This window comes from Nelumbo nucifera, chromosome 1, assembly GCF_055504915.1.
Source record: "Nelumbo nucifera cultivar China Antique chromosome 1, China Antique-T2T, whole genome shotgun sequence".
Taxonomy (NCBI): domain Eukaryota; kingdom Viridiplantae; phylum Streptophyta; class Magnoliopsida; order Proteales; family Nelumbonaceae; genus Nelumbo; species Nelumbo nucifera.
In genome coordinates this window covers 67069115-67089844 of record NC_142649.1, presented here as the reverse complement: position 1 = coordinate 67089844, position 20730 = coordinate 67069115, and the positions used below count along the sequence as shown (strand labels likewise).

At 40.3% G+C, this 20730-nt stretch overlaps 1 protein-coding gene across 6 annotated transcripts; it reads right to left on the bottom strand.

The window, feature by feature from the left end:
* Positions 1 to 4719: 4719 nt before the first annotated feature.
* On the bottom strand, positions 4720 to 8824 carry LOC104594156 (geraniol 8-hydroxylase-like). 6 transcript variants are annotated; one of them, XR_016084203.1, is made up of 5 exons: positions 8285 to 8824; positions 7722 to 8174; positions 6857 to 7493; positions 6312 to 6475; positions 4720 to 5397 (listed from the first exon to the last, which is right to left on the bottom strand). XR_016084203.1 is itself a non-coding variant. In XM_088901534.1 (4 exons), exons 1-3 carry the CDS (start codon positions 8783 to 8785, stop codon positions 6876 to 6878), a joined length of 1572 nt encoding a protein of 523 aa, XP_088757660.1. In that variant the 5' UTR covers positions 8786 to 8824; the 3' UTR covers positions 4720 to 5397; positions 6857 to 6875. The 6 variants fall into 6 exon arrangements, 4 of the variants coding, with proteins under 4 accessions (XP_088757660.1, XP_088757669.1, XP_088757679.1 ...); XR_016084204.1 differs by having other exon boundaries at positions 4720 to 5390; XM_088901534.1 differs by lacking the exon at positions 6312 to 6475.
* Positions 8825 to 20730: the final 11906 nt, after the last annotated feature.

Below are 20730 nucleotides of genomic sequence, written 5' to 3'. Positions count from 1 at the left end.
GAATTCCATCTTATGCCAAATAAATTGAAGAAAAATATGATTAAATGTGAAAGCACAACAGTAAAATAAGTTGTCCACTCTAAAGAAATTATATGTTGGCAAGGACCCCCTTGAGATGAGGTGAACTGCAATCAAGCAATGGTACCTTGATGGATAAAACAGATAGGTATATCATGAATTTAAAGAAGAACAGAAAAGGGAAGAGATCTTTTACATCCTTCAAAGCTGAATGGGTAGGTGATTACTCCCAACAGTTAAATAACTCGCTTCCTTCGATATCTGAGCAACAAGGGCAATTTCAGAACCCGTACCACCACCCATCCCTGCTGTAATGAACACGAGATCTGATCCCCTGAGAGTAGTATCGATGGCCACTTTTGATTCCTCTGCAGCCTGCTCCCCAAGAAGTGGATTTCCACCAATACCACTACATCTCTATTAAGTGATTCAAATACCATAGAACCATAGAAACAGAGACTCCTTTCTACTCTGGCTTTACCAGAATGTTGATAGCATATACAAACTGTCTAATATCCCTGAACACACGGTACTTGGAAACTTCTTGGGTCAAAGTAACAGTGCCAAACCTAGTTCACGAGTCAAGAGCTCCCTGATTTGAAGTGGGTTCTTAGCAGCAGACTGTAGTAATGCCTGAACGTCTATATTTATGGCGTAGAATTCAACACCCAGATATCAAAAGCATGCGACATAAACATAAATATACATGAACTATCCTCTCAAAGATGTGTATACAATTAGGCGTATGAAATCATGCCAGAATTGAAATTTAAGGTATTGTCAATCCAAAATGTAGCAAAAAACATCAAATTTATGATCATGATCTCTAAAATCTTGCGAGAAGAAAAGAAATCTTCATGTATTTTGATTTACCGAATGAGTATATATAAAGAGTATAATGGTGGAGTCCATCTGGCTAACTGAATGTACAGCTGGTAATAACAACCTAACTGTCTCTAACACTCCTCCACAAGTTGGCGCATGGATGCCCAACTTGGATAGCAAAGAATGAAAATGATCTATTCCTAAGGCCTTAGTAGATATGTCAGCCGGTTGAATGTAATTGATGTATGTTTTAGTGATGGTATTGGGGCGAACAGGGGCGAAGCCAGAAATTTTTTGTGAGGAGGGCCAAGGGAAGAAGTATGGATGGACCCATAGGGGGGCCAACCATTGGGGTGGAGAGTTTGGGAGGGGGGAACTTTACATGGAAAGCTTTATTCCAAGTGGAGAATTCTGGACCATAGGGGGGGGCATGGCTCCCCTGGCTGGCTCCGCCCCTGGGAGTGAAGGTGTTCTCATATGAAGTGGTAGTCAATTTTGATGTGTTTTGTTCGTTCATGAAACATGAGATTGGCTGCTATATGGAGTGTAGCTTTGTTGTCACAGAAGAGATGCATGGGTTGAGAATGCATAAGTTCCAAATCAGCAAATAGTCGTTTTAGCCAAAGGAGCTCGCTAGTGGTAGTAGCCATGGCACAGTACTCTGCTTATGCCAATGAGCGAGAGACCATTGTCTGTTTCTTGGTTTTCCAAGAAAGGGAAGGATCCAAGAAAAGTAATATAGCCAATAGTTGAACATTTGGTGGAGGGACAACCTACCCAATCTAAGTCACAGTAGGCCCTTAAAATCAGACCACTATTAGAGGAGAGCGGAATGCCATGCTTTGGAGTTGGTTTGAGGTATTAGAGGACATGCATGGCAGCATCAAGATCACACTGTCGAGGGTCACTCATAAACTGGTTGAGTGTGTGTACTGCATAGCTGAGCTTTGGTCTTGTGATGGTTAAGTAAATGAGATGACCAACTAGGCGCCTATACTGAGCAGGATTGTCTATTGGGGACCCAGATTTCGGTCCAAGAGGGTGTTGTTGTTCCATTGGAAATGGGCTGGGTTTGCAGCCTAACTTCCTAATTCTTGAAGAATGTCTAGAATATATTTGTGTCGGCTGAGAAAGAGCGCCGAAGAGGAATGAGATATCTCAATGCCAAGAAAGTAATGGAGATGGCCTAGGTCCTTGATAGGAAAACAATTGCTGTGATACTTCTTAAGATCATTATTGGTAGATCATTAATGGCAATAGGATTGTCCTCGGCTATGACAAGGTCATCGACATATGCCAAAATGACTAAAAAGGAACTAGAGCTATTCATAATGAATAGTACATTGTCTGCCAATGATTGATGGAAGCTACATTGTTTGAGAGCAAAAGCTAATGTATGAAACCAATTCCGTGATGCTTGCTTAAGCCCATAGATTGATTTGTTTAATTTGCAAACACGTATGTTTATTAGAGACAACATGCCAGGAGGATGGATCATGTATACTTCTTCCTAAAGAGAGCCATGAAGAAAGACGTTTTTTACATCCATTTGGTGAGGTTCCCAACCTCATGCTACTACAAGAGCTAGTAAACAACGTACTGTCACTAATTTCACAACAAGAGCGAAAGTTTCAATGTAATCAATCCCTTCCGTTTGTGTATATCCCTTTGCAACTAATCATGCTTTGTAGCGCTCACTTGTACCATTCGGATTGTATTTGACATTGTAAACCCATTTGTACCTTGTCTCCAACATTCATCTTTTCTAGGCCTGCTTGTATGTGGTAGGCTCAAGATGGGAAGTGGCACCTGAATGGAGAAAGTTGGAAATGGGGTGGGAGGTGGATGAAGCATGTGGGTCATTATTGGATTGAATGATTGGACAAACGTAATCAGCAAGATGGGTTGGAATTCGTTTATTGCGAATGGGCCAATTAGGAGGATCTAACACAAGCATAACGGATGGTGATTTGTTGGTAATTGGTATAGGTTCTAGCGTAATGGGTGTAGTGGGTTCAGGTGCAATGGGTACAATGGGTGCAATAAGTTCAATTCAATATGTATATCAGATGGAAGTAACCCATTTGTTTCAGTAATATCTGAGAATCCTGAGTCTTTATGGGCCATGATATTGATCCTATCATCCAATGCCGGTGTTGGAATAGCTGGTGAGTGTCGGAACGATACCAATGGTCCATCATCTTGTTTATTTTCAACAAAAGGGAATTGATCTTCAAAGAACTTGACATCTCGTGAGACAGAGTTGTTGTGTCTCCATATCAAGAAGTCTGTACACCCTTTTTGTCCACGAGGGTAACCAAGAAAGATACATACCTAGATCGAGACGCAAATTTGTCACGCCATGATGAGTTGTAGCAGGATAGGCAAGGTGGCCAAAAGTTCGAAAATGTGCATAGGAAGGTGCTTGGCCTTGTAAAGCTTCAATGGGTGTCTTTCCAGACAAAATGGGCATGGGAAGATAATTGATTATGTAAGATGTAGTCAAAATGCATTCTCCCCAAAACTTTATTGGTAATTTGGCCTGGAACCGCAAAACTCTTGCAATCTAAGAGGTGTTGATGCTTTCTTTCAACCACCCCATTTTGCTGTGGGGTATCTACACATGAGGTTTGTTGCATGATACCATGTTTAGCTAAGAAATTCTTCATAGGACTAGATAGGAATTCTGAACCACTATCAAATCGAAACACATTGGATCTTACAATTATATTGAGTACTGACCATGGCACAAAACATGACAAAGAAACTATAGGCTTCAAATTTGGCCTTCAACAAGTACACCCAAGTGGCCCATGAATAGTCATCAACAATTGTTAGGAAATACTGTGCCCCTGAGAAAGACGGTGTCTTATTATAACCATCCCCATATATCACAATGAACTAATGAAAAAAATACTTGATGATCTAGAATTCCTAATGGGAAAAGACAGACGTGTTTGTTTTGCACGCATACAGGTATCAAAACATACAGTAGCAGGTATAGTAGTGTGAAGATATTTGATAGATGATAGCCGATTATAAGAGGCGTGGCCAAGTCTAGCATGCCATAAACTAAGACTTAGCATGAGATTGTAGAGCCACTACTGGCTTCACTGGTGTCAGGTAGTATAGTCCATCATGCAGCAGACCCACCTCAGTCACTCTCTTGGAGGAATGGGGCAGCACAGTTAAGCTGCGAAGTGAGTTTACTAATGGATGCCAAATTGCAACGGAAACTGGAAATGAACAATACGTTTTGTAAGGTAAGTTCAGGATATAGAGACACATCAACTTTGGATTGAATAGGCAAGCAGGTTCCATTTGGCAATTGAACGGGCTTGATATTGGATTGGTTAATGGTGTGGTGCTTAGAATGAAAAGGTGTCATGTGGTCACTTGCACTGCTGTCTAATAACCAGATATCAGAATTCATGAACCAGTTAACCATACCTGCAAAGTTGGAGAGAGTGGGCTTTCCACCATTGAGAAGATCAATTAACTATTGGTATTGCTCGTATGAAAGCCTGTTGGCAGGTGAGACCTTAGCATTTGGATTGGTAGACCCAGCCTTAGAAACATTAGCCTTTGCTGGAGATTTTCCTTTCGATTTCCCCCTGGTTTCCCTGTTTGGTGGGTATCAAAAAATCTCGTAACAACGGTCTTTGGTGTGTCCCTATTTCTTACAGTGGTCTTACCGTAGTTTAGGCTTATCACTGCCGTTTCCCCCTCGTGATTGTACTGTTACATTCAGGCTACGCCTCTACTGTTGGTGCTCGCTGAATTGCTAAATCTTGATGATTTTCTTTTCGAGACACTAATGCATAAACTTTGGTGATGTTCGGCAAAGGTTCCATGCGGAGTATGCTAGACCTGATAGTAGTGAATCTTTCACTTAAACCAAGAAGAAATTGATATACATATTCCTTTTCTTTCTCAGCGAGGAATTCTTTTGTAGCACCTCTACACGAACAAGTTGGAACTCCTGAGAAACAGGTGAGTTCGTCCCATATGCCTTTCATCCTTGTGTAATAGACAGCCGCAGGAAGAGTTTTTTGCTTCAAGAGTGCAGGATTTCTCTTTAATTGGAAGATCCAGGGGGTGTTGCCTTGAGAAAAACGTTGCTCAAGATCTAACCAGATTTCTTTGGCATTCTCGATATAGGCGACACTCTGATGCAGTTCTTGGGAAAGAGCATTGAAATTTCACGATATCACCATTGAGTTGCATTTTGACCATGCCAGCCATTCCGTCGTCTTCAAATGGTCTGTTTTCTCTATCGTTCCGTCCATGAATCCGTCCTTATTTTTGGCACTGAGTGCGTTGATCATTGCGCGTGTCCATTTTTGATAATTTTCTCCCATTAGCAGAAGACTAAGACCGTGTTAGGGTTGTTGGATGGGTGAAGGTAATACGGCGAGAAAGGATCTGTGAATCTGTTTCTGCTGCATCTGCTTTCAGTTTCTGGTGCCATCTTGTATTCGCCGTATTAGGAAGAGCTTCAACAGACTTTAGGCGTGGAAGAACCTTTTTCACCGCTCCGATACCATCTAAAATCTTGCAAGAAGAAAATAAATCTTCATTCATGTATTTTGATTTACCAATGAGTATATATAAAGAGTGCAATGGCGGAGTCCAGCTGGCTAACTGAATGTACAGCTGGAAATAACAGAATATACAGCTGGTAATGATAGCCTAACTATCTCTAACCCTAATATACAGCTGATAGGTAAACAGCTGTACACTGTACACATTCAATTTGTGGGTTTAAAACATATATAGATCAAACTGAGTTCTTTTGCAAAACACACTGTACACATTCAATTTCCTCCTATACATTGGATTTTTTTTTTTTTTTTCTTGTTGCTGTCATTGAAGATGTTGGGAGGAGTATAACTTTTATGTTTTTATGAACAATATTAAGAAGGTTTTTGGATTGTAGGAAAATTTTGAATTACTTGTGATAAAATAGAAAACCTTCAGTTCCAAATAGATAGTTTCTAGAGGCAGGGCAAAGAATTGAGATAGAAGATTCAAATATTGATAGGTAGCACGAGAGAATTTGTATAACTTTTCCTATCTATTGGTGTGGAGTGTGGCTAGAGCTTACATAGAATTTTTTCTTCATCCTTGAAGAAATCTGAAAGGGGCTTTTTGTATATTAACGATCAAATACAAACAGAAAGATTTCTGAGAAGAGACGAAGAGGAAAGAGAATGGGGAAGAAGAATTTGGGCTTAGATGAAATATCTATTTTTGAAAAAAGGTTTAATTAATATTTGAAGAATCGATATATTTTAAAAAGAGTATTTAACGGAGGGGTTAAGCTCTTGAATCTTGATTAGTTGTTACACTAAAATTGGACTCCTCTAACATGATTAAAAACAGTTGGAATCATTTTATTGGGTTAGTAGAGAGGGGAGTAGAGAGAAGTTAGTAGGAAATCCGGACTGGACACCAACACCCATTACCTAAATCCTGGCCGATTCCATGGGAACAGATGGAGAAGAAGAAGAAGAAGAAGAACAGTAGACACCCACTGTCACTTCGGATCCGTGAGCTTCTTCGACTAGCTCTAGGAACCCAACCAATGTGAGGAAGAACAACATCCGCAAACAGCCTCTTCTGGTGGAACCTAACAGAAATTGAAGAAGATGAGAACAAGTGATTAGGGTTTGGGAGGTGAAGACTGGCCATGGTCTCCAGGGTCAGTAGGTTCAGTAATCTGTTGAGACAAATTACTGAATTAGGACGATGGGAGGCGGATTGAATTTAATGGGACCCGCATTCGCACATTGGGTTAAATAAAGTTAAATAAATTTTGATGCATCGAGGACGTACGTGAGGCAATAAGCTCATCATCTGAAGAGAAGAAACTAGAAAAATGGCGCAAGGAAATATTATTAGCAACTGGCTTCAACTACAAGTGCTTATAATATTAGCAAAGAAGATGCATAATCATCATATAAATTACGACGTATCTCTGCATATATAGCAAGAGCAGTCTGTAGAATACCGTAGGGTCTAGGGATTGATTACTGAAACACAGATTCAGATAATCGAGGTTTCGGAACGCCAATCAAGCCTTTGGCCTTCTGTAGTGTAATCCCGACCTTCTCCGTCATGTCTTCCAAAATATCAGCCGGGAAGTCCCATTCAAAAGCATGGAGCAATGAAGCCAAGGAATAGTGAACCATCCGGTGACCCAGCGGCATACCCACGCACGATCGCCTTCCCGTTCCAAATGGCAAGACGTCGAAATCTTGACCCTTGACATCCTTGTCCGACCCAAGGAACCTATCTGGCCTGAATTCGTAAGGCTCTGTCCACACTTTGGGGTCCCTCGCCATTCCCCAGACGTTTACAAAGACGATGGCGTGCTTGGGCACATGGTAGCCACACACTTCGGTTGCTTCGTTGGTGCGGCGAGGGATGAGGAGTGGAACTCCTGGATGGAGTCTGAACACTTCTTTTACAGCAGCTTGGAAGTAGGTAAGCTTGGGGATATCGGTTTCTTCCACAAATCGCTCCTTTCCGACGACTTCATCAATCTCTGCTAATATCTTCTTATAGATTTCTGGTCTCTTCAGAATTTCAGTCATCCCCCATTCCACTGTGCTTGATGAAGTATCAGTGCCAGCCACAAACATGTCCTACATATACAATACCAGAGATAGATATTAGCTTTCGATCAGTTGTTCTTCTTTTCTTCAAGCTTTCTGCATGCATTCATACTGAGGATATATCATAATTCATATGTGTGACGGATTTCAGACATGTTGCTCTAAAAATCTACCTCAAAGCAACCAAAAGAATTCCCACTTGAATCAGAACTGACGATTCAAATAAGATTGACAAACAAGAACAAAAAAATTACTTACAGAGAGCATCCCTTTGATGTCCACCCGAGAGAATTGCTTCAACTCGTCATCCTTCTTCTCGCTCCTGTAATCCAAGAACACGTCCAGCATGTCCAACCTTCCATTCTCATTCGTCTTCACTCCCTTCTTCCTGTCCTCCAACCTTTCGCCGATCAACTTCTCGAAGAAATCGTCAAACTTCTTCACAACCTTCCATACTCTCCTCTTCAATCCCTGAGGGTCCAAAACCTTCAAGAGCGGAATCAGATCAGCCAAATTGGGCGCACCCACCACCTCCAGTATCTCCCACACCATCTCCTTCAACTCCCGCCCCTCCTTCGTGTTATCGAACAGACTCTTGGAGCAGACAAGGTTGCTTATGAGGTTAGCTGATACGACGAACGTCGAGTCGGCGATGTTCGCAGGTGTGTTTGACTTCCACGCCCCGTAGAGTGTTTTAAGCAGTCCTCGGACCTAGACGAAGCATTTGTTAATGTTAGAATTAATTACTACAGATGATAATTATGAGGCGTCGTCCGACTGTCCGAGGTCCGACTGTATCTCTCTATGTATGTATCAGGTACCTGTTGTTTTCGAGTTGGTTGAAAGAGCTCCATGGCACGAGAAGAGAAGATCTCTGTAGTGAGGATCTTACGGAGGAGCCTCCACCGTGCACCGTAGGGGACAAAGACTAGGGAGGTGGCATCGTACGTGACGCAGCGGACAGCTTCGGTGATTGTGCGGCTGGAGAACGTTGCGTCCTGGTGCTTGAGTATCTCGCGAGTAATGTCCGGCGAGGATACGACGATGGCGGGCTTCTGGCCCATGCGGAGGCTGAAGAGTGGACCATGGGTCTTAGCCAGGTGGTAGAGGTCTTCGTGGAGACGCTCGGTGAGGTAGGGGAGGTACCCCATCAAGGGCCATCCGATAGGACCCGGTGGCGCATTTCGCCAGTTTCGCCGGCGGAAGATGATCGGGAGGAGAGAGAAGGTGGCGACGGAGGCGAAGAAGGTGAGGAGTGTGGAGAGGGGGAGAGAGGTGATGTAGGTAGTGAGGGTGGAAGCGAGTGGGTTGAGCTGATTCATTCTTCGTAGACTCGATTGATTTGTTTCTACTGGCTTGACTTGGGTGTTCGTTTTATTAGTCTGTTGAAAAGGACAAATTTACCATAAAGTCCTCGACATTGAAGCGAAATGACACTTTTGTTTTTTGGGTAATCAAATGACACGCCCATGCTTTGGTTCACGAGATTCTCGTTCCAAGGATTGGCCCATTTTCACAAGATGGGCCCATTTTGTGAATCCTACCAAAATGAATCGGATGGGCCATTTTCACAAGATGGAACAGAATCATAATCATGATCAATCTAAATCTGTATGGATGGATATGGGGAGGGATTGTTACCGGCAGCCATCACCGTCCATAGAGAATTATAACATCTGGGTCCCACACGGAGGCAACCTAACCCATGCACCCATGAATCAGTATGGCAAGAATATATATATAAAAGGAGACATGCTACAACGCTAGAGGTAAAAGTGAGGTTAGTCCGGTAATTTTAACTGAAAACATCAAGCAATGTTGGAAGAAGAAAAGTGAGGCTATTTGGTTTTTCCTGTAACTAGCAATATGAGGAGGACGACGGTTCAACGAGGAGCCCGTGGGACGCTTTTCGTATACATGTTTTTGCCTCTAGCCACCTTGTCTACGTTGTCTTTTAGCGATTTTCTTATGTTTTCACCAAATCTTGAGGACTTCTTTTTTGCATATTCTATGTTGTCTTCTACTAATTTTCTTGTCTTCACCAATATTTTAAGGGTTCTTTTGTATTTTATTCTCAGTATCGCCTCTTAGTCTAATGAGAGTACAAACTATCAATAGAAGAGAAAAAAAAAAAAAAGAAAGACGAAGAATGGTTGCATGGAATCCGTGGGATCAGAATTCAGAGAAGATGGGGAATTTGTCTTGGTTAAGAGCGACTAGTCGATTGGCAATTGGACCAAGGTTTAAAGTATCCATTTTTTAAAATTTTGCACATTGAGAATTTCAACACTTGCTTCCGTCTACATCTTATATAATAATCATTTTTAAGACTATTGGATTGTAATCTCATAAGAGATTAAATCCAATGGGTTTGATTGGTCAATTACATGAGAAATTGCACCTACACACTTGATTGAAAAAATCAGTTTTCTCTTACAAAATTCAGTTTTGAACTTGTCCTACATTGGAAAATTGTAAGTTTTATTTTCAGTATTTCAATAGGAGTTGATTTACACTCTTTAGAATTAGTAGATGAGAGTATGAGGATTCGATATCGTGCAACGCGCGCGCACGCGTGTGTGCGGCGCAATGAGGCGCACTTTGCTTGCACCCGCGTGGCTCGTGATGGATGGCTCTGGTTTTGGTGCGTTGATGACCATTGATTACCGTTGATGAGATCAACGGTCACGATTCGATCGAGTGTGATTAAGAGGCACAATTCAAAGTTAATAGTCACCAACTGTTAACTACTTTTTAAACAGTCACAATGTTTGAAATTGTGACTGTTCAAGGTGCCTTCTCTAAACCAGCACCTACCTTTTCTTCATACCTCTTCACAAATTATTTAAGGAGTATGAATCAGACTCCAAAACACACAATTTCGAAATTCACTCTCTCTCTTTCTCTCAGTCCGGTCTGCTATAGTTTCACAGAAGGTTTCTTTGGAGACTCTTCAACTTTGTTGGTTGCAGATTCTCGCCAAAGGCTCTATTGTATCCTGTGAACGAATTTGTCTGTAACCCAACAGCAAACTCAGTAAAACTGAGTGGGGGCAAATAACGTTCTAAAGACAGTGTCTTCAGATGCGTCTCAGAGTTTCTCCTCCAAAGTTATAGTGACCCCATTCTTCCCCAACAAGGACAAATCAAATCAAGCAACTAAGCACGGTGGGTAGGGACAGTTTTGGAGTTTTTTTTTTTAAGCTCATCTTCAATTGGAATCTTCTGCCAACAAAACACATTTCAACCCTCTATCAAATATGATCTCATACCACACATCTTACTATGAGATTGGGGCCACCACCATATATGAGATGTGTAGTGTGGGCTTATGTTGGTAGGGTTGAAACGCGTTTTGTTGGCAGGTGATCTGGACTCCTCTCCTTTAAAGGCACATTATAGTTATCTTTAAAAAAATACACAATGGAAAGATGTGTGGTCTTCGACTCAACATCATAAAAGACGTCTAAGCAACAAATAGTATTTAAAATATTGGAGGGTTAATTAAAAAACTTGAATTGGACTGAATCAGAACGGCTCAAGGTCCTAATGAATTCACAGAAAACAAACTAATAATAAAAAAAAAGTAGAAGGCTTTTTGAGAATAGAAAGTGAATTGAAGCTTTCCACTGGATTGGGTATTTGTATCACTCCAAGGGAAAAAGGCATTAGAAGTAGTACACTCGAGGGCAGCCATTCATTTGAAGGAATAGCCATTTCTTTCCTTTTTGAAATGAAATTTCATTCTAACTTATTCTAATTCTGGTTCTGATTTCACTGCTGCTTTAACTAATGTATCATCCAAATTACCAGACCATAGTCCATGGCACCAATTACAACGAGCAAAATAATGTTCATAAGAAATAATTGTTTGACAATCCGAATCTCCTTCCACATTTATTATCTTTCCCCTATTGCAACCAATTAATGCTGCTATGATTTTAGCTTTTAGGGAGATGCTCTACCCAATTGGTCATTGACCCTGAAAAACTGAGGGCATATATTGCTGTTGCTGTCTCTGACAACCCTCCGAGTCTGGATTCCCTTGGTTGCCTAGGTTGCAGCCTTCAAAATTGAATTTTATTCTTCCCATAAAATGTGATGCCCACCACATGTCTTATAATTTTAAGTTGATGCTCTGCTACAATATGCCATCCTCCCAATAGTTCACCCATACATAATAATACCTTTGAATTCTTCACATGCCAATGCCCATACCTAATTCATTTTTTTTTAATACGATCTATCCACCTCAAACCATTAATTTCAAAAATTCTGGCATTTATTTCTATCCCTACAATCTCCATAAGCTTGCTGTCCAGGGTTGCCAACGGGTCAGGTCTGGGTACAACCAAAACCGACCTGACAAACAATATTAAGCAACTGCACCCAAACAAGAATAAGGTTTTAAAAATCGACTCGGACATTAAATCGCTTTGGCTACTGATTTTTGGGTTAATGGTTCAACTGTTTGGGTCAAATGGGTCAAAATGGTCAAGATAAATTTATTGCATCTTAACCATTGAATTAGCATATTAGGTCAGGTTAAAAAGAAATATAAATAGAGAGGAAATAGCTGTCGGTTGGGAAAAAAAAGAAAAAAAAAGAAGGAAAAGAAAAAAAAAGAAGAAATAAAGAAAAAGAGTGAAGTGGTGGTGGTGGTGGTTCACCCAAATGACAACAACAGCAGTGGCAGTGGCAACAGTGACAACGGTATCAGAAAGCGGAAAACCAACAACAGAAAATCCACCTCAGATCTCAGATTTTGCAGATCTCTTTTTCTCTCACACACACATATCAGTAATCTCAGAACTGACATCTCTATCTCAGATCTGAGATCTCCTCTATTTACATTTCCTTAAAATGTTAAATAAAATTGTAAACTGCTATCTGCATCGAACAGTTTAGTGGTTCAACTGCCTGGGCTAACGGTTCTTTGACCATTTCAACATTTTTTTGAGAATTAATGGTCTAAAGATAAATCGGACCCGGAGACCTGACCGATTCCTGATTTAAATAGTTCAATCGCCCAATCCAATCCAGTTTTCAAAACCATGAATCAGACCTTATATGGTCTCTAATTTTAGACCTAGAACCAAATTGATCATTTTTCGAGGCAATTGGATCTGACCCAATAGACCCAATTATTATCAACCTACTGAAAATATTATATATCTAATATATGGTTCGAGTCGGGTCTGTCCGGTTGGGCCTGACCCATTAACAACCCTATTGCTGTTCTTGCAAACTTACACAGTATCTTTTGCCTCTATGTATATTGGCAAATGAAAGATCCATAAACGGATTGGACTGTCCAATTGCTTTCCAAGTGTGATTAAAAATGGCTCCATATCTGAGAAGCATATTGGCAATGTTCAAAATATTGAAATGTATCGATGCCTATTGTATGGGATACATATTGATTTTTAGGGTCACAGATATGTTGTTCACTTGGAGTTAGGCTGAAGCAGTAGTCTCAGCCAATAAAAGAGATTAATTAATAAGCTTTAAGAAATTGTCAAATTAAACAAATAAAAAATAGTTTCGGCTCATCAAAACCTCTACAGTCTACACAATTTATTCGTATATTGTATTAATGCCTTGAATCTTGCATATTAGCAAGTCACAAGATAAGTAGTATCTTCACCAATCAGAGAATGCACACATTTAATTAGTTAATTTAACTTAATTGATTAAATATGGTAAATTAATTAATTATTAATTTAATTAAATACTTAAATTACATTAATTACTCGAATTTTAAAAGAAAAATTTACAATTACAATTAATAACTTTTAAATAATTAATAAAATCTTAAAAAATATATTTAAACGAAATTAAGTAACTTAACATATGATATGCACTAACACATTTTAACAAGTGTATACTATTGGAGGGGTTGGAGGGTGAGAGGGAGTGGTTGAATTCTTGGAGAGAGTGAGTAAGAAAGAAGAGAGAATGTTTTAAAATATTAGTTTGCTTTTGTTCCATGGAATTAGATTGAGACGCTAAAGAGATGTAGATGAAAAGGCCCGGCTTAGCCCAAAAATACTAGGCTTGATCCAAAGTTTTGTGTTTAGACTTGATCCGGACCTGGCCCTACAATTTTTAACCCAAGCTTTGGAGGTCCAAATTTCTAAGTCAAAATTGGGCCTAACCAACCTAAGCCCACTTAACTCAAAATTTCAAGGCTTGGGCCTAGGTTTTTTGTTCAAGCATTGGGCTCGGGCTTGAGTGTGCGTTAGGTCCACAAGTCTCCAAGTTGGGTTTGTTTCCAATACTTCAATCCCAACTTGGGGCTTGCCTAGGTGAAACATAATTAGAATACTTAATTAATTAATTATATTGATTAATTAAAAAATATAATAAAAAACATTTATTATCTTGTAAATAATATTAAAAGTTCATCCAATACTTTAATCCCAACTTAGTGCTTGCCTAGATGAAACATAGTTAGAAGACTTAATTAATTAATTATATTGATTAATTGAAAAAATATATTAAAAACACATTTATTATCTTGTAAATAATATTAAAAGTTCAAGGAGTGGTTGAAGATAAATGAAAATTTGAAAATAAAGATAAATGAAAAATGAAAAATTGTATTATAATGGGACTGGAGAGAGAGATGGTTGTCAACGGGTTAGGTCCAAGTAGAACCAGGATTGACCCGATAAGAATTATTAAGGATCTATAACTGAACTGAACCCGATAAGGTTTGTAATTTTAGACATAAAATGAAACTGATTGGTTCTCGGGTCAATTTGGTCTAACCCGATAACCGATTATAATAGACCTATCAAAAATATTATATATAATATTAATTTATTTAATATATTGAGGCGAGTCTGAATCAATTTGTGACTGGGTAGAATCAACTTTGAACCAATAAGAATCGGGACAATGTATCAAGAACCGGAACCAAAATGACCCAATCAGTTTGGGCCCATCAAGTTCAACCCAACCCACTGATAGCCCTAGAGAGAGAGAGAGAGAGAGAGAGAGAGAAAAGGGATAATATATGAAAAGTAAAGAGGGTAATAACAATTTTGCGGCAATATTGTAATTACATGTTGATGACACTTTTATAATTGCATGAAAACTCAATGTTATATGCACAACTAAAAAAGAAGTAATAATTGTTTTTCAATACACTCTTGTAATTAGTAAAAAACTCAAGGTCACAAATAATGATAATCTTGTAATTACACTAAAGCTCGATGCCATATCTACAACTGAAAAAGAGGCAATGATTGTTTTCAATAGCACTCTTGTAATTAGTAGAAAATTGAAAGAGACAAATAATGACACTTGTAATTAGCAAATGCTCACAAACTTCACATAAACCATTTGTGCCAAAATTGCAAAATATTTCACACAAGCCCATATAACCTTTAGATGCTAGGATTCCATTTCAAGCAAAATGGGTGCTTTATTAATACCCATTTTGCTTTTAGTATATATATGATATCAACGACACTCTTGTAATTATTAAAAAACTCAAGGTGACAAATAATGACGTTCTTGTATTTAATAGAAAATTGAAGGAGACAAATAATGACACTTTTGTAATTAGCAAATGCTTATAAACATATCACAAACCATTTGTGCCAAAATAGCAAAATATTTCACACAAGCCCATATCACATGCTAGAATTCCATTTCAAACAAAATGAATTTATACAAGGTTTCTTTCAGAGTCTTCAATCCTCTCTTCAATCCCAGATTTCAGGAAAGACCGAAGTGATCTTGAACAACAAAATTTAGCAATGAACTTGTGTTTGAAGGTTGATACTTTGTAAATTCTAGGAATTAACGTAAAAGGGGACTCTTCACCACATATTCTCCCAAAACCTTGACCTAGTACCAAAAATAGAATCATAACAAATGTATTGTAAGACAGTAGGGGAGTAATAACATTATAGCCTTGCTCTTGAAGGTGTTGATTTTGTTAAACACAAAATTTCATCCATTTGGTTCCAACTTATATATGCCTTCAATCATCAAATGACATGATTAGGGGTGCAAATGGATTGGATCATGATCGGATCCTATATTTGGCTGTATTTATATTGCATTTTTTTGTAATTTTTTAATAAAAATACATGTATATATTAATATATATGATGAAAGTAGTTGAAAAAGATATTTGTATTTTTCATTTTTCTTTATATAAACCATTATATTTTTTTTCTTTTAATAATTTATTAAAATTTTCAGAAATTAAATTACATCGAGTCAGATTCAGATATCCAACATTCTTAACATATTCGGATTCAAATTATCCTTTGTGAGATTTGATTATCTGATCAGATTAAATCTAACATGTGTTATCAGATCTGATTTGGATATATACCCTAATTCAAATCCAATTCGATACGTTTACATCCTTAGCCACAATTACTATCTCCCTCCATTGGGATATTGTAGTCATATTTTTTGGGTCTCAGGCTTAGTTTGAAAAGAATACAAATACAAATATGTACAATGCAAATACATACAAAATATAAGATTTTGCACTCTAAGTCTAAAGAAAACCAGCTATTGCTTACTTATCATTATTGTTGCAATGCGTCAATGCCAAAATGATTGGTTTTTTACAGTGGGCAAATATTAAGGTTTTAAAGTTGTATTTGACTTCTACCTTTCCATCGAAAGGTAAGCATGGGATTGTAATATCAGTAGTCAGATTTACAAAACTCATCCTTATCATCGAAAGGATTACTTTGGTCTCTTTAATGTAAAATTGAAGCTGATTTACATGCTTGTGTGTATTTGATTTGATTTTTTTAATGATGAGTCTTACTTTAATATGAATCATGAAATCCAAGTAAAAAGACAGGACCATTAAACAATGTTGGTCCAAACTATCTAGGTCTCAAGAGGGATAGAGCGAATACTTCGCAATCTTTTTACGCAATGTGGTCACTCTCAAACTCTGACCCACATTTACATACTTGGCTAAATTTTCTTTGCAACTACACACGACACTGATGTAATGATTTTAGGCCTAGTTTGGGAGTGTTTATTAAAAAAAATAATAATAAATGCTTATTCTAATAATCACTTCTGAGTAATCGATGAAAAAGCACTTATCTTAAACAAGGATGGTATAAATATTTTTAGTGACATGATGAGCCAAGATAGGTCAGAAAGGAAATAAGCACTTAAAAATAAACCTAAAATTTGGATTTTTTAAATAAGTGCTTATTCTTTGGACTTATTTCCCGAATGCAAATAAGTGCTATTGGTGTGACCCCGGCCCAAAATAAGTGCTTTTTTGAAATAAACACTTTATCAAACTTAGCCTTAACCTTGGTAAAGCTGCCTAATTGGCACAGAACCAACCTTGAGAGAAGCCATCCTAGTGACTCAGGGCCACAACCAGGTGCAACGGAAAACAACCAACCAGCTGATAGCCAGCCTCAGGATCATCTGAATGCATGCAAGCTGAGTCCATTCTAGCTCTCCTGCCTCGGGATCATCTGATCACCTTTTCCATTATTTTTGTTTCTCATGCTTGACGTTTTCTTTTGCCCCCCAAACAATGAAAAAGGGTAAGGAAAGGGGAAGAAAAGATACAGGGGAGGGAGGTTGATGCGACCATTTGATAGTGGCTGAAGTGGCTGAACTTCATGAATAAGAGATTAAATCCAATGGGCTGATAGTGGCTGAAGTGGCTGACGCAACGCGCGGCGCAATGAGGCGCGCACCCGCGTGACTCGCAAAGGGTGGCTTTGGTTTTGGTGCGATGTTGACCGTTGATCACTGTTGATGAGATCAATGGTCACGATTCGATCAGGTGTGATCAAGAGGCACAATTCAAAGTTAACAGTCATTAACTGTTAACTACCTTTTAAACAGTCACAATGTTTGAAATTGTGACTGTTCAAGGTGCCTTCTCTGAACCAACACCTACCTTTTCTTCATACCTTTTCATAAACTATTTAATGAGTATGAATCAGACTTCTAAAACACACAATTTCAAAATTCACTCTCTCTCTCTCTCTCTCTCTCTCTCTCTTTCAGTCTGGTCTGCTGCAGTTTCACCGAAGGTTTCTTCGAAGACTCTTCAACTTTGCTGGTTGCAGATTCTCGCCCAAGGCTCTATTGTATCCCGGGAACGAATTTGCCTGTAACCCAACAACAAACTCAGTGAAGTGGGGGCAAATAACGTTCTAAAGACAGTGTCTTCAGACGCGCCTCAAAGCTTCTCCTCCAAAGTTTCCAGTAACCCCTTTTTCCCAACAAGTACATCTGTGGATTAGAGATTAGTATGACTATAATAACTAAAGCCGAGCTACGTCGGAAGACTATAAATTCCAAAAATAAAATCTCTAAAACAAAGCATAGTTTAAAGAAAGATAAATATAGTTTTTCTCATACTGCGTGTCTATTCAATCGAAGCCAGAAAACAGCCAACGGTAAGTTGAAAGTAATGTGACAACGAAGGAAGATGTGAGTGACAGTCGGCAAGAAGTAGCTAGCGATCAAAAGCGAAAAGCACTGGAATTGGAAAGGGAGTAAAACGGAGAAGGAAGATTAGTTGGCAAGAACTAGCCAGTGAAGTGAGGCCCTCGGCCTCCACTGTGCCATATTGTCACGGGGCTAATCGACGAGGCCCCGTGCGGCACTCGATGGGGTCGAGAAAGCCTACAAATGCAAGCAACAACACACAAAAGGCAACAAGAAGGCACACAAATTAAACAAAAGGCAACTTGTATTGCATTAATCAGTGGTAAGAACAAGCACACAATTCAGTGTCGAGGGGATCTCGTGCTTAACCTTTACACACTTATGACTCACTCGACTACCTACCTCCCCTCAAAGAGTACGTTAAGCTTTTGGAGGAGTGACAAAAGGAAACATCAAAAGAGTGGAAATTCATACTAAGTAATTACAGTAATGCCATTGGTAGTCCCCCCTTACAAGATACATACATAGCCCACCCATGACACACATGATGACACCATGAAAGCACGCGGTAGGCACTCTGTTGGCACGACTGAAGGTGCTTGATGGCGCGGTGAAGGAGTCACTTGTGACAGTCTCCTCCACTCATTTCGACCTACGTCCTCGGAGATCGGCTTCGGCTGGTCCCTTAGAGTCGTTGATGCGGAAGGAAGGTTCTCCTGCTGTTCCACGAACCGGCTGTCGTCCAAGGCCGAGGTGTAGATTTGAATTGCATGGTTGGGTTATCTTGTTCTGTTGGGGTTTCCTATGGCTAAGTCCTTTCTTGGCGGTCTCAAGGTATGATAGTGGCTGGTTCAGCTTGGCTATAGGGAAGGTTTGGGCCAGGTAAGGGTTAAAATGATGTTTTGGATTGTTGGGATGTTGGTTCCCATGAATTTTTCCCCAAGGGTGACTCACAGGGCTACTACGTGATTCAATCTGAGGGATGGTGCGAAAGTGGTCCCTAAATGGCTTGAGTGGCACTCGCTCTCCCCAGTGGTTGTGGTAGTAGGTGTGGGCGAACTTGGACACGGCCTTGGGTCTTCTGCTTTGCTTGACGATTGTCGACACACACGAACTCTGTTACTAGAGTGGTGAGGATAGCTTGATGGCCTGCTGCTTCCTACTGCTGTTGAGGTTGGCTTTAGGGGTGGCTTCTTCAGCTAGTGGAGTGGGGAACTTCTCTGCTTCCTCCATGTTGGTGTCGAACAAGGCTTCTTCATGAAGAAGTTGTAGTGCAGAAACTTGCTTCCCATGAACCCTAGTGGAAGTCATAACTGGTATATCATGCAAGGGGAGCGCTTGTCCAATATGCACAGAAAGTTGATATGAGGCATGAGTGCTGCTTCCGCCTATGTCAAGAAGTCCATTCCCAAGACAACTTGGAAGTCATCCAGGGGTACCACTGATAGATTAGTCTTGCTTGTCCATGGCCCAACTTGGAGATCAACCCTACGAGCCATGCCTTCAATTGCCTTGGCCCCCCGTTCACGGCCTTGATCCACCCGGTCTCTTCACAATGTTCAGATTGAGTCGCTTGGCCTTAGCAACCGAAATGAAGTTGTGGGAGGCCCCTGTATCAACAAGGGCTTGAGTGGGCTTCCCGTCGAGGAGGATGTCTACATACTTCAACTCCCTTTGGGCTTTCTTTGGCCTTCTATGATTGGCCTCTTTCTTCACCATGGCGTTGAAGAGTTGAAGGGCGCCACTCTTGGCGTCTGCACAGACTTATTCCTCATCACTTTGCTCGTCATCACTGAGCTTGGCGACAAGGGAAATGATCTTCTTCTTGGTTGGGCAGTTACGAACTAGGTGATTCTCCCCACAAAGGGAGCAGGAACGTGGGGGCCCCGCGGTTCTGGGCTTGTACTGGTGTTGAGGGTCGGCCTTGCTCTCCTTGGGGCTTCCTGTAGTCTTGTCTTGCTGGCTTGTTGATGCTGGAGTTGTCGTACGGAGGGCGTGGATGACTTGCTCCCCCACTCAAATTTGGGGCACGTGGGCTTTCTGGCTTAGGGGCTTCTTCATCTGACAAGTTCGTCTCATTGAGTTGCTCCACCACTGCCATTGCCGTGGCGAGGTCCTGTATGTTGTGGCATTGGAGCTCTAGTTCGGCCCATGGCTTCAGTCCGTCCATGAAGTTGAACAGTAGATCCTTGTCGGACATGTCCGTGATCTCCAAGGTAAGGGCTGAAAACTCTTTGACATAGCTGTGGAGTGAGTCCCCATGCTTGAGTGCTTTCAACTTCTTCCACGCCAAGTACTCCACGTTCTCTGGGTAGAATTGCCGCTTTAGTTCTCGCTTGAAATCAGCCCATGTCTTAATGGTGCACGTACCCCGTTCAATGTCTTGGCATCGCCTCCACCACCATAGCATAGCAATGTCAGTCAAATACATGATCACTGTACGAATCTGAGTTAGGTCATCATCAATGCCAGCGGCAAGGAAATATTGTTCCATTTGCCACAAGAAGTTGTCAAGTTCTCTAGCATCTCGGGAGCCGGCATAAGGTGTGGGTTCCCGAATCTTCACACGAGTAGGGGCCAATGTTGTGGAGGGGCTTGGAGTGTTGGCCACTAATCTCTTGAGGAGCATCATGTCTCCTCTTAGTTCATCTAATTGTGTCTGGAGGTCAGTAGGAGCAGCCATGGCTACTTTCATGGCCATCCATTCAGCTCTTATCTCATCAACCTGGTCTTGGATGTTGGATCGAGATGAGCTCCCTTCTTGTCGGGATGTTGTGCCAAGGACTTCCTTGAGGGTGTCATTCAGTACGTCTTGGACCTCGTTCATAATGCCATTTAAACGAGCTTTTAGC